The 15,795-nt window shown below is 38.7% G+C and overlaps 1 protein-coding gene across 4 annotated transcripts in view; it reads right to left on the bottom strand.

Moving 5' to 3' along the window:
- LOC134539478 (cell division cycle and apoptosis regulator protein 1-like) overlaps positions 1–15,795 on the bottom strand; it is a 61,571-nt gene that overhangs the window by 30,898 nt on the left and 14,878 nt on the right. For all 4 annotated transcript variants that reach the window (XM_063381545.1, XM_063381548.1, XM_063381546.1 and 1 more), the window contains 5 exons: positions 14,662–15,108; positions 13,771–13,908; positions 13,054–13,279; positions 10,147–10,445; positions 423–645 (listed from right to left, as the gene is read on the bottom strand). In XM_063381545.1, coding sequence (XP_063237615.1) covers positions 423–645; positions 10,147–10,445; positions 13,054–13,279; positions 13,771–13,908; positions 14,662–15,108 — 1,333 coding nt within the window. The remainder of the gene's footprint in view (positions 1–422; positions 646–10,146; positions 10,446–13,053; positions 13,280–13,770; positions 13,909–14,661; positions 15,109–15,795) is intronic.

Raw genomic sequence — 15,795 nt, 5'->3', positions numbered from 1 at the left:
AAAAAAATTATTCATACTCACCCCGCTGACAAAAATCAACGACTGAACGGTTTACACAGATAATCCCCTATCTAACCTGTAAAAAATACTTTGCTACAATTTCCTTGATTTGTGCCAGTGACACATTACATCGAGCGGCAAGCTTCACTTTTGTTCCAAGGCTGAAACACAAAAAAAAAAAAAAAAAAAACTTCCCCGCTACGCTCTCGGCTTGAGACTGGCGCCGCTACCTTCAGGCCGCTTTTGCGGTCGAGGGAGGAGATGGGGAGGGAAGGAGTTTTTAACGGTCTGGTCCTGGCGGACGAAAACAGCACGCCCCCCCCCCCCGGGGCTTTGAACGAAGGACGCCCTGTCGTCGTCATCCCCCGGGAGAGACTCGACAGAAGAAGAGCTTAGGAGCTAAGGGAGAGCGTCGTGTGTGCCTTTTCCTCCGACTTGATCCCGGCCGCCTCGTCTTGCTCCGCCCGCAGCTTCCGCTCCAGCTGCTTGGTGCAGTTGAGCTGCAGTCCGTCCCACTCCAGCCGCGTCGGCACACAACTCCAAACATCTGGGAGAAATAGCACGACCGTTTCAACCCGCGCCGGCACCGCGCGCCCCTTGTGCGTCGTCTCCCCGCGCCGGTAGTATATCTCCAGGAACCGGTACCTGCCGGGGTGGAAACAGGACAGCCCTGGTTACCTTCGACCGCCCCACGTGCACACGGCACACACACACACCACAACCTTTGAATATATATATATACTGTATAGAAGTCGCCAGCCCAGGTTAAAATTTCTAATACGGTTTTGAGGTAGTTGGTTAATTCACCGCCGCAATCGCCACCATCTCCAGGGCATCGACTCGTGGTGGTCCCTAGCGGACAAGTGTCGAACTCTTCAAACACCCCTTCCCCCTCCCGTTGAACGACCTTGAGCTGCAGTGAATGATGGATGGGGGGTGCGGGGAATGACAGCGGGCGACAGTGCTGCATTCTAACGTGTAAATAACAACTAAGACGATACAGGGCGTTACGGCAGCGCACTGCAGCGGTGAAGTTCCCAAGCTGTTCATCATACGCTTCTGAAAAACGTAGAGTAAATCCTATCCACTGACTTCTATACAGTATATATATTCAAAGCTACAACTAAGCAAAGAACCCTCGACTGGCGAAGCGAACACACTGGAAAGAGTCACACTTGAATTCTTAAAACACACTAGCAAACCTGTGATGATAATGTTTAAATATCACTCATGAAAACCAATTTAAAAGTAAAAATTTGTAATCTAAATAAATAACATTTTTATTGCAAGAAAATAAAAATAAAAAATATATATAAATTTTATTTTAAATTCCTAATTAACGAAATTAGTCACAGGAACATTCAGTTCAGCTTACATTTGTTACAGAGTTAAGTATCAGACAACAACGCCAAGTCAAAGTCAACTTTCCAAAGTGATCACCTCAGCCAGGAAGAATAAAAATCTAAAAAAAACTACCACAATTCACCTGAAGGCTCAAAATTTTGCAGATGCACGCTGAGTAATCACCACAACGCTGAGTGGATTCACCCGTGCAGTCGCTTGTCGGAGTGACAAATATTTTTGGGTGAGTAAAAAAAAAATTATCACAGAGAGAGAAATGAAAAGCAACTTTAAACATACTTACCAAAAATATGTGCTTGGAGCCTTCGCAAAAGACTTGTACAACATACTTACCTGAAACTGCTGGTCCGAGAAAAAGAATACCAGTGCCAACTACTATACCGCACACACATACTCTTCACACAACCAAGTGCACAGAAACATTTCCACTCTGCGACTATCTACTTAATGACCATTAGATTAATCGCAAAAGATAGGTAAATGTCGGGAAAATGTAAGACAATTACAAATTTGTACTCGATTACGGAGCACAATATATACGTATATATAAAAACTCAAATCAATACATTGTAGAGTCACTTGTCATGAACCACTGCTGTAAAGATTTTCTCGCCAAGATCTTACTCAATCGTTTTTGAGATAAAATACCTACCACTTACCTTAATCTTCTCAAAAATAAAAACATAGACCTATATAACATCTCGAAATATTCATGTCAAAATCCTTCACACCAAAGAAATGAAACAAAATTCGCAAATTTAAAACATGAAGTAGCTAAATACTAAGTGATTGCTAGTTGGTTACTCTTCCATCTGGATGACCAACCTTTATGAGCATAAAGCATTACCCAAATGGTTTTCTATACAATATTATGTTTTGTCTTCAAATTTGTCCTCTTAAGAATTGACTTTATTACAGTACAGCTTAGTCTTGAGGTCCTACACATCCATACTTTTCCATTGCATTGGTTCCTAACCTCTATTTCTCATGTTACAAATAATGCAAGCAGCATTTACCCTTGTACCTTAAAAATCACAAAGTTCAACTTAATAGATTTATCCTCCCCTAGTAAAGAAAGATCCCCTCCCTTATCATGAGATCAAATTTTGCTGACCCTTTCAGCTGAACCTACTACCTAGGTTAATTGTTTCGTTATTAATTTTTATGTAAAAAAAAAAAAAACATTGCAAACATCAATCCATTATCTTTACACAGGTACATAATCTAATAATTCTTAGTTCATTCCCCACCACACAGGATAACAGTATACCTATCCCTCACTTAGCACATCTTCAGATTGCGCGGATTCATTTAGCACGATGTGAATTTTACTAGCCCTAGTCTTGAATAGCACGTCTGTAAACTTCGGTTAGCAAGAAATCTCGGCAGGCAAAAAAAAAAAAAAATCGAGCACGACGCCACAAAGTCTGTTTCAACTTCTGTAAACAACAGATGGGCCATGGGATATAGTTAGCCAAACAAGGGGGGAAGAGATGCGCGCGCAGGTCTGACTACGCTATCGGCTGTTGTGCTGTTGTACAAACATCAGCTATGGCAAGTTAAATTGTGGCTATGGAGTGTAAAGGACCAAATTTTTTTTACATCCGCACGTATGCAGAAGTGCCATACCGTTATCGCCTGGCCACAAATCGGACCGGAACTTAGTCTAGCCAGTGGCAGGGAATTCACTCAAACAAAGCAACATCTGTCCATTCAGCTGCCGGTAACTGTACGTGCTTTATCAATCATAATCAGGGCTCGATTTTAGCACCTGTCCGCCTGCCCGGGACAGGCAAAATCTCGTCCGGGCAGGCAAAATAAAAAAGGCAACTGTCCGGTGGACAGGTGCAACTTGTGACGCCGAGGTTATTCGCACACACTAATGCAGCAGAGGTGATTAATAACATTTATGCGACCGTGACCGCAAATAAAACGTCTTTGACAATATCTATAAATAAACAATAATGGCTGAAAGTGAGTTTGATCCAGCACCAGCAATAAATCTGTGGTATCATAATGTTCAGAGAAATGTCGACCCTTTCAGCCTCCTTATCGAAGATGTTCAAGACAGAATCAGCCACGTAATTCATGCAGTGTCTCAGACAGTGACTCGTCTGAAAATGATGATTAAATAAGGATGTTAAGTGTGTGATAAAAATAGGTGCAAAATATACCAAAAATCCTTTTTTCTCACTTTTTTAGCGACTTTGAAATTTTTTTTATTTGGGTAAAACAGCGGACAGGCAAATTGGATGGCGGACAGGCAAATTTTCGATTACACCTGTCCGTTGGGCAGGTTAAAATATTCCTTAAAATCTAGCCCTGATAATGCATCGTGTTCAAGTATTTGAGACAAAACTAGAAGTATTACGGCATGCAGATTGTCATGAAGGCCACGCTTATGTTGGTCGCACTTTAGTTTTAAGCAAGTCAACTGTGCGCACAATCGTACGAAATAACGACTCTTACCAAATGTTTATATACATAAGTCTGGTGCTGTTGGTTGTACTAGCGGCAATATTTTTGACATCAGATACCGGAACAGAAATGAAAAGATGATTCACGTTGAAAATATTGCTAAATGAATGTTGCAATTAAAAAAAAAAATTATTGGCCTGGCAGGATTGATGTGAACCAGGTGGTGATACGCGAATAAGCACTTTAATTTTGGAAAAATTAAAATGTAATTATCCGGACAGTAATATCGGTTTCACTGTCAGTAAAGGATGGTTTGGAAAGGTACGCGACGTTGAGCTGAAGGTCACGCCTAGACGGGCAAGTCAGCCAGCCGACTGACGATAAAGTACATAACCACGTATCTCCCGTTACGCGGTGTCGTATCTGTCATACAAAGTGCGGTGGGAGGCATATAAAGATAAATGGTGTGACATGCGTACTGTAGTTATAGTTGAGTGTTATTCAACACATTAATATTACCGAATTGTTCCGAAAATAGGCAGACCTTTTTTGCCAGTTTTGTCAACCTTGAAATCTAGAGTCGGACTATAATGTGGCACTAGCCAAAATAGTACAGTAGAACCCTGTTATAATGTTCCTGCATATAATGTTTTCCTGCTTATAATGTCATATTTTTAAAGTCCCATTATTTCCCCCATAAGGACAATGTATTTATTTCCTGCATATAACGTTCATAAATAGTGTAATTTCCTGCTTATAATGTTTGCTTTCTAACATTCCGTAAATGGGGAAAAAATGTTTTAAAACCAAATTATTCCAACATTTACGATAAAAAGTTTCCTTTATGTATGTTTATGTTTACAATCACTGCCATACAATACACGAAGTTTGTTAAAATACAATTTTATGCAATATACTGAAGGTACACAATGATCATAGTTACGTGTCAGTTGGCACCCTTAGTCAACTCTTCTCTTCCTTGCCATTCCAGTGGGTATTCAGATGCACGTACATAGTCCTACGATATTTAAGTTGCCAACCATTGAGCGAGGGCATAACTAAAAGTGTTTTCTATTGCAATTTAACCAGGGAACAAGAAGAAGTTGAAAAATTGTTGGCTTGTTTCAGAAAATTCATGTATCAAGTATAATATCTTTGGTATTAACATAAAAGTTGTTTACATAGTTTGGTGAGTCCATTGGTACAAAGCTTGAACATTGTTAAGTGCTAAATTGAGATTTCCTGCTTATAACGTTTTCCTGCTTATAATTTTTTTTCTTGTGCTCCCTTGAAAAACATTATAACAGGGTTCTACTGTATAATTAAACACACATTTCAAGGAGAATCACTTATGGTTATGGCATAAAAATGTTATCAGATATACGTACAATTCATTGACCTAAAATGACGCCGTATTTACGTGGAATTGGTAATTTTTCCAACTTAGAAATTAAGTAAACACACTTAACCCCAATAACGTATCATATTTTAAGTTAAGTACCCAAATAAGGTCACTTGTAGCACATAGCTTTTAAAAGCTCGGTCTGGTTATTTTTGAACTGTATTTAACAGGCTGCAGTAATTTTATTTGCTTGTAAAATGTGGTATTTACAGTAAACAATTAGTAAAAACAGCAATTTTGCCGTAAGGTTATTTACCGTAGTATGGTTTATTTACTCTTCTACCACAGGAAAATCAAAATTGGTAAATGGCACCAGTGTGGGCAACTTGTAGTTGCAACACGAATAAGCAAATACCGGTACATACCAACAGTAACAAGAACAATAAAACCTATTTGCAATATGGGCTGTTTTATGGTTGATTCATACACGTTTTACATGAAACCATTTTGGGTTAAAAACGTACTGGTAAATGTTTTTACGTCACAATTTCTATGAACTTAGAAAATGTAGCCATTGCCGTATAAAATATTGGCACTACTACAAAAGAATGTGAAGATAAACAGTAACACAAGAATAACACATTTTGTCAGTTCAATAAATACTAACTTAGTTGAAGTGTTACTGTGGTAATATGCTGCTGATAATCAGTTTAGTTAGTTAAAATTTATTTTTCCCTGATTTTGAGTGTGCTGTAGAAGGGGTCGGCCTATTTTCGGACCAATACGGTACGTAAAGTATAATCTTGCACAATTTTGGAACACATTAAATAAATTAGCCTTGCTATTTATGGAAACTAAGGCTTCAGAATAGGCGATTTCGAATAACACGAGCATTTTTCGGAACCAATTAGTCGTGCTAAGTAAGGGATAGGTGTACTGCATTACTTTATATGAAGCTGGTTAGTTTTGTGAGAATACTGCTTTTCTTTAACGAAACAAAAATAAAATGATAGCTAGAAAACTTACTTGGAAACGAAACCAATACCAAAATTATTTGTTAAGGTTCACCTCCAAATGACAATTGTTTTTATAACTGTAAAATGTCCCATTTTCTTACCGGATACAAAACAATAAAAATACTGTATTGGGCCAATGTCATTTGATTTGAATACAAAATATTCGCTGGGCCTTCTTGGTGAACTGGTAAAACACTTGTAGAAAATACATTGTATTTCATAATGCAATTTATTTTTAGCTATCAGTAAGTCTTATGTTTACTATAACTTTTAACATTTTGGTTTCTTATATTTGAAGTCTTATAATTTATACAGACTTATAGTCACGGTTGTCTCACATTCAAGACTGTCTTACGTTTGAAGCCCTATAAAATGCTCTATTATTGTAATTTTATAACAGTCTGTACAGTAATCATTAGTGGCACCTTTCTCATTACCTGCAGAAGTCCTTGGATGTTATCATTACTTCACACACATGTGACATAAATTACAGACTAAAAATTGAACATGATCTTTCAGTGCATAGCTAAATAAAAAAAGTAGTGGTGCACCGATAAGACTACCGATTACCGATTCGATTACCGATAATGAGAGCAATAATCGGCAGATACCGATTCAGTTACCGATTATAATGAACAAATTTTTTTAAGTGTAATAATGCACACAAAATTTTTTATTCCCATGTGAATTTAATAACAAGATTAGGTAAAATTGAGAATACAGTTATAATAACAGTATAAAAATATATAAAATACACTATTAAGTCATTGCAAAGTGTAAATTAAATTAACTTCTATTTATATTTGTTATTGTAAACAACTTGAACTACAGTCTAATAATTGTAATTTACAATGGGTAAGTTTTTGTTGCGGAAAACTAGCATTATTATCGACTATCACATAAAGTTGCATCGAGAAATTACCGTTTAGCAATGTAAACATGTTGCTTTATTTTGTTCACTTGAGTTTATAGAAAAATGTTTCCACAGTTCACTTTTTTTTCTCCCTACTCGCCATCTCACTATAATTATATATAAATGACTCAAAACCAATTCTGGCACATGTGATTTTATTTCTGTTGACTGAATATATAAAATTATAAATACTTTTACACTTTTCACGTCACATACAAATAACACAACGGATAATGTTACCAAAGATACCCATAACGAGTTTGTAAAACCCAGTGATAAACTCTAGAAGGTATCGGGACCACGATTTTGAACCGCTACTACGACTCGAAAAGATCGATTGTCATAGAATCCACTGTAACTGCTTGTGGTATTTTGATTGCGTGCCATCTATTTTACGTCTCTGGCTATAGGTGATGTACAAGGCCACTAAACAAAAGACAGAACAAAAGACAAATAGTAAATAAACGTGTAGGGAAAACGTATTTTTTATTGTTCGAGGCAATGAGATTTATTAAATTTAACGAAATATCTGTAATCATCATATGACGGAGTTAGATGAATTTTGTAAAATATACAAATATTACCGTATTTCGTCCTAAAATGTGTAACAAAATATTACACGGTAAAAACCTACTTAATTACGCCGGGACGTTGATAATCGGCAAAGTAATCGTTAAGATAATCGCCGATTACGATTAATCGGAAAGTACTCATAATCGCCGATTACGATTCATCGGTATCCGCATCGGTGCACCACTAAAAAAAAGAACTATTGGAAAGCATGCAAATCACATGTTTATTAATTTTTTACAAATCTTTAAATAATTTAACACCTTAACATTTAAAAGTTTTAAGAGATCATCATTTACAGAACACATTTCAAACAAGAAAAGGTAATACCTATGTTGCTGTTATGTTTTAGTTTAAAAATATGTCCCCCTTACATAGGATAACAGTATCCACATGCTTACTTTTGTAAAGCTAAATCTCTCGCGACTCATGCAAAAAAAATTCCCTAAGCTAAGGGGTGTACCTCTTGGTGCAGCAAAGGTAGACTATTTATAACGATTAATGTTTACATGGTGATGACTCTGAGATACTTAATGACTAGTGTTGAGCCGATTCCCAAACTATACCGGAATAGGACCCATCAATTCTCAAACTGTAAGGAGGAATAGTATCACATAATGAATCGTATCATAATTAGAATGGTACGTCATAAGAATCGTCAATAATTTGGATGTAAAATAGATTTACATCATTTGATTCTAGCCACAGTTGCGTACTTTCCGCCTGGTAAGCTGACAATATTTACGCAACTCGCATAACACTGTATATTATTTTTTTAAGGTTAGATCAAAACCGCAAATCCCTATGTTTATCCCCTGATGTTTATTTTGTGACTGTATATTATTTTTTTAAGGTTAGATCAAAACAGTAAATCCCTATGTTTATCCCCTAATGTTTATTTTGTGACTGTATATTAATTTTTTAAGGTTAGATCGAAACCGTAAATCCCTATGTTTATCCCCTGATGTTTATTTTGTTACTGTATATAATTTTTTTAAGGTTAGATCAAAACAGTAAATCCCTATGTTTATTTATCCCCTGGTGTTTATTTTGTGACTGTATATTATTTTTTTTAAGGTCAGATCAAAACCGCAAATCCCTATGTTTATCCCCTGGTGTTTATTTTGTGACTGTATACTACTTTTTTTAAGGTCAGATCAAAACCGTAAATCCCCATGTTTATCCCCTGGTGTTTATTTTGTGGCTGTATATTATTTTTTTTAAGGTCAGATCAAAACAGCAAATCCCCATGTTTATCCCCTGGTGTTTATTTTGTGACTGTATACTACTTTTTTTAAGGTCAGATCAAAACCGTAAATCCCCATGTTTATCCCCTGGTGTTTATTTTGTGACTGTATACTACTTTTTTTAAGGTCAGATCAAAACCGTAAATCCCCATGTTTATCCCCTGGTGTTTATTTTGTGACTGTATATTATTTTTTTTAATTTTAGATCAAAACCGTAAATCCCTATGTATATCCCCTGATGTTTATTATGTGACTATATTTTTTTTTAAGGTTAGATCAAAACCGTAAATCCCTATGTATATTCCCTGATGTTTATTTTGTGACTATATTTTTATTTTTAAGGTTAGACCAAAACCGTAAATCCCTAAGTTTATCCCCAAATGTTTATTTTGTGACTGCATATTATTTTTTTTAAGGTTAGATCAAAACCGTAAATCCCTATGTTTATCCCCTGATGTTTATTTATGACAGCATGTAATTTTTTTAAGGATGTTTATTTTGTGACTGTATATTATTTTTTTTAAGGTCAGATCAAAACCGTAAATCCCTATGTTTATCCCCTGATGTTTATTTTGTGACTGTATATTATTTTTTTAAGGATGTTTATTTTGTGACTGTATATATTTTTTTAAGGTTAGATCAAAACCGTAAAATCCCTATGTTTATTTTGTGACTGTATATTATTTTTTTAAGGAAGTTTATTTTGTGACTGTATATAATTTTTTTAAGGTTAGATAAAAACCGTAAAATCCCTATGTTTATCCCCTGATGTTTATTTTGTGACTGTATGTAATTTTTTTAAGGATGTTTATTTTGTGACTGTATATAATTTTTTTAAGGTTAGATCAAAACCGTAAAATACCTATGTTTATCCCCTGATGTTTATATTGTGACTGTATATAATTTTTTTAAGGTTAGATCACAACCGTAAATCCATCCCCTGATGTTTATTTTGTGACTGTATATTGATGTTTATTTTGTGACTGTATATTATTTATTTAAGGATGTTTATTTTTTGACTGTATATTATTTTTTTAAGGTTAGATCAAAACCGTAAAATCCCTGTTTATCCCCTGATGTTTATTCTGTGACTCGTGACCATATCGACCGGTAGACACCCTGACCAAAGGCACTCAGAAAGCACACGTGGAACAAAGAGAGAGATCCGGAGCGAGCCCTTACCACTGCGTACTATATTGACCGGTAAGACACCCTGATCAAAGGCAATCAAAAAGCACACGTGGAGAGAAAGAGAGAGATCCGGAGCGAGGCCCTCACCACTGCGTGCACGGCGACAGGTCGACGCCGGTGAGGGCGCGGCACGTGCGCACGGCCGTCCTGATCAGCACCGAGGGGTCCCTGTCGGGGTCGGGCCCGTCGGCCGACGGGCTCCACGGGCCGCCCACGGCCATCGTCTCGTTCTTGCCGCGCAGGCCCACCAGGAAGTTCACCAGCCGGGCGGGGTGCACGAAGTCGCGGCCATCCTCGGGGTCGCGCTCCTTCTCCTTGTTGTCCTCCCCCAGGGAGCAGCACTTGCGCCAGATCTCCTCCATCGCGGGCATGCTCATCAGCATCACCTGTCCGGGCGCGACGGTCAAACACTGGACCTGCTACTACTGCTGCCATAGAGCTTGAATATATATACTGTATAGAAGTCGCGAGTGGATAGGATTTACTCTACGTTTTTAAGGAGCGCATGATGAGCAGCTTGGGAACTTTCACCGCTGCAGGGGCGCTGCCGTAACGCCCTGTATCGTCTTAGGTTGTTATTACACGTTAGAGCGCAGCACTGTCGCCCGCTGTCATTCCCCCGCACCCCCCAACCAACATTCAACATTCACTGCGGCTCAAGGTCGTTCAACGGGAGTTTGTGCGTCACAAAACTGTAGGGGTGAGAGGTGGTGTAGAGGGTGGGTGGAGGACAACGCGTGTTTGAGGGAGGGTGGGGAAGGGGTGTTTGAAGAGTTCGACACTTGTCCGCTAGGGACCACCACAAGTCGATGCCCTAGATATGGTGGCGATTGCAGCGGTGAATTAACCAACTCTACCTCAAAACCGTATTAGAAATTTTAACCTGGGCTGGCGACTTCTATACAGTATATATATTTAAAGCATGGAGTGAGTCAGAACAAAGTTATTAATTTATTGGCCAACTTTTTTGAAATAAACTACTGCTTCAGAACTCTACTGTGTGATAAGGGATCGTCCATTAATCACGTGAGCCTCGAAAAAAAGGAGGGGGGGGGGGGGGGGTTCCGGGAAAAATCACGAAATATCACAAAAAAAAGGGGGGGGGGGGGGGGGGGGGTGTAGAGCGATATCACGTGTATTAATTTTTTTTGCGCAATTTCTACTTATAAGCCTTTCCTTTATTATTTTTATGCCAGCGAGAATAAACCTGCAACCTTAATGTGTGTCTGGACATTTTTATCACTGTGCTTAATTTTCCAGAATTAAATTAGATTATACCTATATTTAATGATAATATTCTGAAATTTTTAAAAATGTTTTGTACAAAAAAAAAGTGATTTATTGGGAAGGGGGGGGGGGGGGGTAGTCTAAAACCTCACCACAAATCACTAGGGGGGAGGGGGGGGTTAAAAAATTGCTAAAAAAACATCACATGATTAATGGATGACCCCTAACAGATATGGTAAATGGGCAGTTAAATGCCCCCACATGCCCCGAGTTTGTCGCAAATGAGTTCGTTAGTGTTTGAGCTTTTGCTTACTACATTTTACTGAAAGTACTACTAATAATATACTTATAGCAAGGTACGTGGAATAACGCTTTACATGAGCACGGTTGTGTATTGCCTATTTCACACAGCTCATCCATAACAAAATAATATATTTTTTTTGTTTTTCTTTGAACTATTGAAGTTGTCATAAAACACACGGATACTCACATAAGGGTAGCACTACACGTTACTGAACAAAAAATCGGCATGAAATGTGCAACCCACGTGCGAGTGAATACAGTAAGTACTTAAATAATTCTCGGTTGTTCTTCTCAGTTGTATCTTTAACTAGAAGGGGGAAAAAAAAGGGTAAATTCCTGTACGACATGTGAAGCAGAGTCAATGGAACTAAGGGAGAAGAGAAAAGAAGTACAGTAGAGCTTCATTATAAAGAACACGAAGGGACCAAAATTATGGCAGTTTGTTATAATGAAGTTCTTTATACCGAAATCACAATGATTGCCTGTTTTGGGGTTTATAACATAACTCGATCTTGTTAAAAAACAAAGCAGAAAATCTAATACCAATATGAGTGGTACAAGCACCAATTACTTTAACAGCTATACCTTGGGATACTACATACATACATACTAGTATGTTTATGTACAATACAGAAATACGTAGGTAAGTTGTTTGCCAAAGCAGTAAGCCTACCTTTGGAATCAAGACAAGCTGTTTACAAAAATGCTGTAATAAATTAAAAAAATATAAAATTTAAAAGCTAGGAAAAATTTTTTACATTTTATTGTCTTCCAAACTGGATCGCTGGGTGAGAATTGTGGATAATGTTGATTTTGAGATACCGAACTTTTTAGCCACATCAGTCTTTTCATTTCCTTTATCTAATGCTTTTAACATTTCAAGTTTCACATCAATCGCCTTTCGTTTCCTAGAAGACATGTTCAGTAGTACGGTTTTTTAAACTATAAAAACAAATGGACCCGACACATGTAAAAATAAGTTATACTCGTAGTATAGCCACGTTTCTCAAACAATAAACAAGGAAACGACCAGAGATGTGTGAGTAGCAATACTTTATGATGTAAAACTTCGCATCGGCTAAACACGTCGTGCGAGCATAGAACAAAGAGTAATGTCAGCGAACACCACAATGCAGCGCTTTAGTCGCTACACCAGTTTTGTGCATTAATTTCAACACTAGTCCATTGCAGTCATCTATGGCGCGTATCAACATAAATAAGATGGCAGTTTGTGGGTGAATGGAGACGATTTTATCCGTTTGTCGTTTACCGTGCCGGGCAGAAAAGTGTTTGTTCAAATGAATATTTCTAGAATATTTTAAAAATTTGAGCGAGAAAATTCGTACTAGTGAAATTTTTTTACGTTACGTTATATGGACGTCCGACGGGACCAAAGGCATAGTTCGTAGTAGTGAATTGTTCGCTCTAATGAAGTTCGTTAAAACGGTGTTTTACTGTAGCTACCTTGGCGGAGAAGAGGTAATCCGCGTCCGGCGGCTCCAGCACGGCCGGGTTCTCGACCACGGGGTCCACGTCCTTGTGCATCACGTGGAAGCTGCACGGGCGGTCCAGGGAGAAAGGGGTGTGCGGGGGGAACGCGTCCACCCAGCGGAAGCTGGTCGAGAAGAAGTCGGACGGGATGTACAGGTTGCTGTAGCGCCTCCTCAGCTCCAGCACGTCCGCCTCCGGCCTGCGGGCGGAAACGAAAGACACACTGCTGCCGAGATGATGTCGCGAGGAGGTCAGGGTAAAACTTCCCTGGACTTATACAGGTTTTCCTACACTAAAACAAAACAAAAAAAATTTAAAGATTTATATTGTAAGTTCACTTGTAGATTATTTAAATTAATTTTTATTACTGTGTTAACCCGAAGAATGGCTAACGTCTTACTAACCATCTCAAAACTAGGATTTTTTTTCACCCCAGATATATAATATTGTAGAAATAGAATTTGTTTAAGAGATTAGGACTAAGTATTCTAATTTCATTACACTATCCCTTCCTAGAGAAATAATATTAATAATAATAATACTTTTTTTGCACTAACATGCACTAACTACAAAAAATTGAAAAACATATTTCCAAGGTTCATCAACGCACAACTCTGACAAGCACTCAATGTGTCTGTGCCACTGAATGTATAACAATCGAGTGTATGCAAGCACGCGTGGTGCACTCACAAGTCGAGAGCAATCTTGGGTATCTGGACCATGTAACGAGGGGCGACACGGGTACGTCGTGCAGGTCTCACTCTCGGGCTCTTGCTGCGGTTCTGAGCTTGTGCGACAGGTTTGTCCTTTTCTTTATCCTCTCGTTCTCTGAGGGGAAAAAAATTAACATTACAATATGTGACCAAATTCTTGTAAAATACAAAATGTCCACTCAAAAAGTAAAAAAAAAAAAAAAAAAAAAAAAAAAAAAAAAAAAATTTATATGTCTGAAACAGTAAGGCGACGACAAAATAACAGATGTAAATGACGAAAAAAAAAATTTTCTTTCAAATTGTTAATAATTAGACCTATGTGAAGCTTCAAATAAGTAAGAGAATCTACTGAAGCTCCTTTTAATAACCGATTTGACTTTGCCAGGAAATTGGCTGTTCGTTTTATATGACGTGCTTCAGTTGATGTGAAGCTAGGGATTTGTTGCGAAGCTTTAAAATATGGAAGCCTAAGATTCGTTCATGAAAATAGTTTTTTTTTTGTGTCATATGTTCTACACGAATATGCTCATTATTATGATTGGTTAGTTTAAAATTTTTATTGAACGGTATTATATATAGGGTCCAACCGGTTTGACACTCAATCAGTTCAAGCAATACAAATGTAAAAGTATATTTTTACGCAAAGCCAGTATTTTATAAAAATAATACAGCCTTACAGCAATACAGCCTTGCTGAGAATAATACATATTCCCAAAACAATTTGACTGTGCGAATATTTTAAAATTTTCTATTTCATATTTATTTCACATTAAAAAAAAATACATTCTATACTGGTACACCCATATGAACACCCATGCAGTCTTGCACTGACAAAAAGGAGAATAAATCAAAACAGTGAAACACTCACTTCATCCTCTCGTCACGCCGCCTCTTCCTCTCGACCTCCTCCTCGTCGCTGTTGACGTTCATGTTCATGTTGTTGCTGTTGTTGTTGCTGTTGTTGTTGTTCCGGCCGCCGTGGTCCCGGGACCGGCCCCGGCGCCCCAGGGGCTTGCGCTGCATGTTTCGCGCCGGGGCAGAGTTCTCCCCCGGCGGGGGGACGGCGTTGTAGGCGGCCTGCTGTGGCATGCCGAACCCTTTCATGCCCCCCTGGTGCTGATGCTGGTGATGCTGCTGATGCTGCTGGAGGGGGTGGGGGCCCGGGCGGGGCATCGACGCGGGGGCGGAGACCCCGGTGGACGTGGGCAGCACCTGAATGCGGGTTGCGTTCCACTTGAACGGCATGTTGGAGTTGAAGGACGCCTCCACCAGCACGCGGTCGCCCACTTGCGGGTTCGAGCCCTTCACACAGCAGCTGCCGCGGGAAACGCACACAAAACAAAAAAAAAATAAATCGTCGACTACGGGGAAAAACAGCTGACCCGGCACTTCGCCGGGCTAAAACACATAATAACTGGAGACCTGAAAAAATTCGCGGGTTCATCTCGTGCTATGCTAAAATTCAAATAATTATACCTTAGTGCGGCTTATGCCGTTGGTTCACCGTTGATCTGGAGGACTTAGGGCCAATTAGAGACCCTCGCTCATGGAAGTGCCGGATCACAGTTCACCCAGTCGAGACGACTCACAAGTCAGCAGCCAATGTACAGGTGGCATTTTCCCGAGTGTGTGGAGGATATTGGAGTCCATCCTGAAGTTCATTGAACCCGCGAATTTTTCTGGCCTCTAATCATAACGTAAAGAACATCACTGCCGAGTTTTTCAAGTTTTGAAAATTTGGAAATTTTGATTTTAAAGCCCCATTCATTGCACACTCTCGGTAAACCAAGGCTACGCATCAGCAAAACCGGGACGCCAATCTTCAGCTTCATTCTATGGGAAGGCAGGTAACCACCAGGCCGGACGTGACGGACACACCAAAAGAACAGCACGTTACGAAGTTCTAATCTAATCTTAACTCTAATGCTAAATACATAATCTTTTAAATATTAAATTCAATTAGAAATATTTATTTAACCATGAAGTTTTGCATCACATTTTA

Source organism: Bacillus rossius, chromosome 15, assembly GCF_032445375.1.
Source record: "Bacillus rossius redtenbacheri isolate Brsri chromosome 15, Brsri_v3, whole genome shotgun sequence".
NCBI classification, from domain to species: Eukaryota; Metazoa; Arthropoda; class Insecta; order Phasmatodea; family Bacillidae; genus Bacillus; species Bacillus rossius.
Note: the sequence above shows the minus strand (reverse complement) of the source record. Positions and strands in the feature narration are given on the sequence as shown.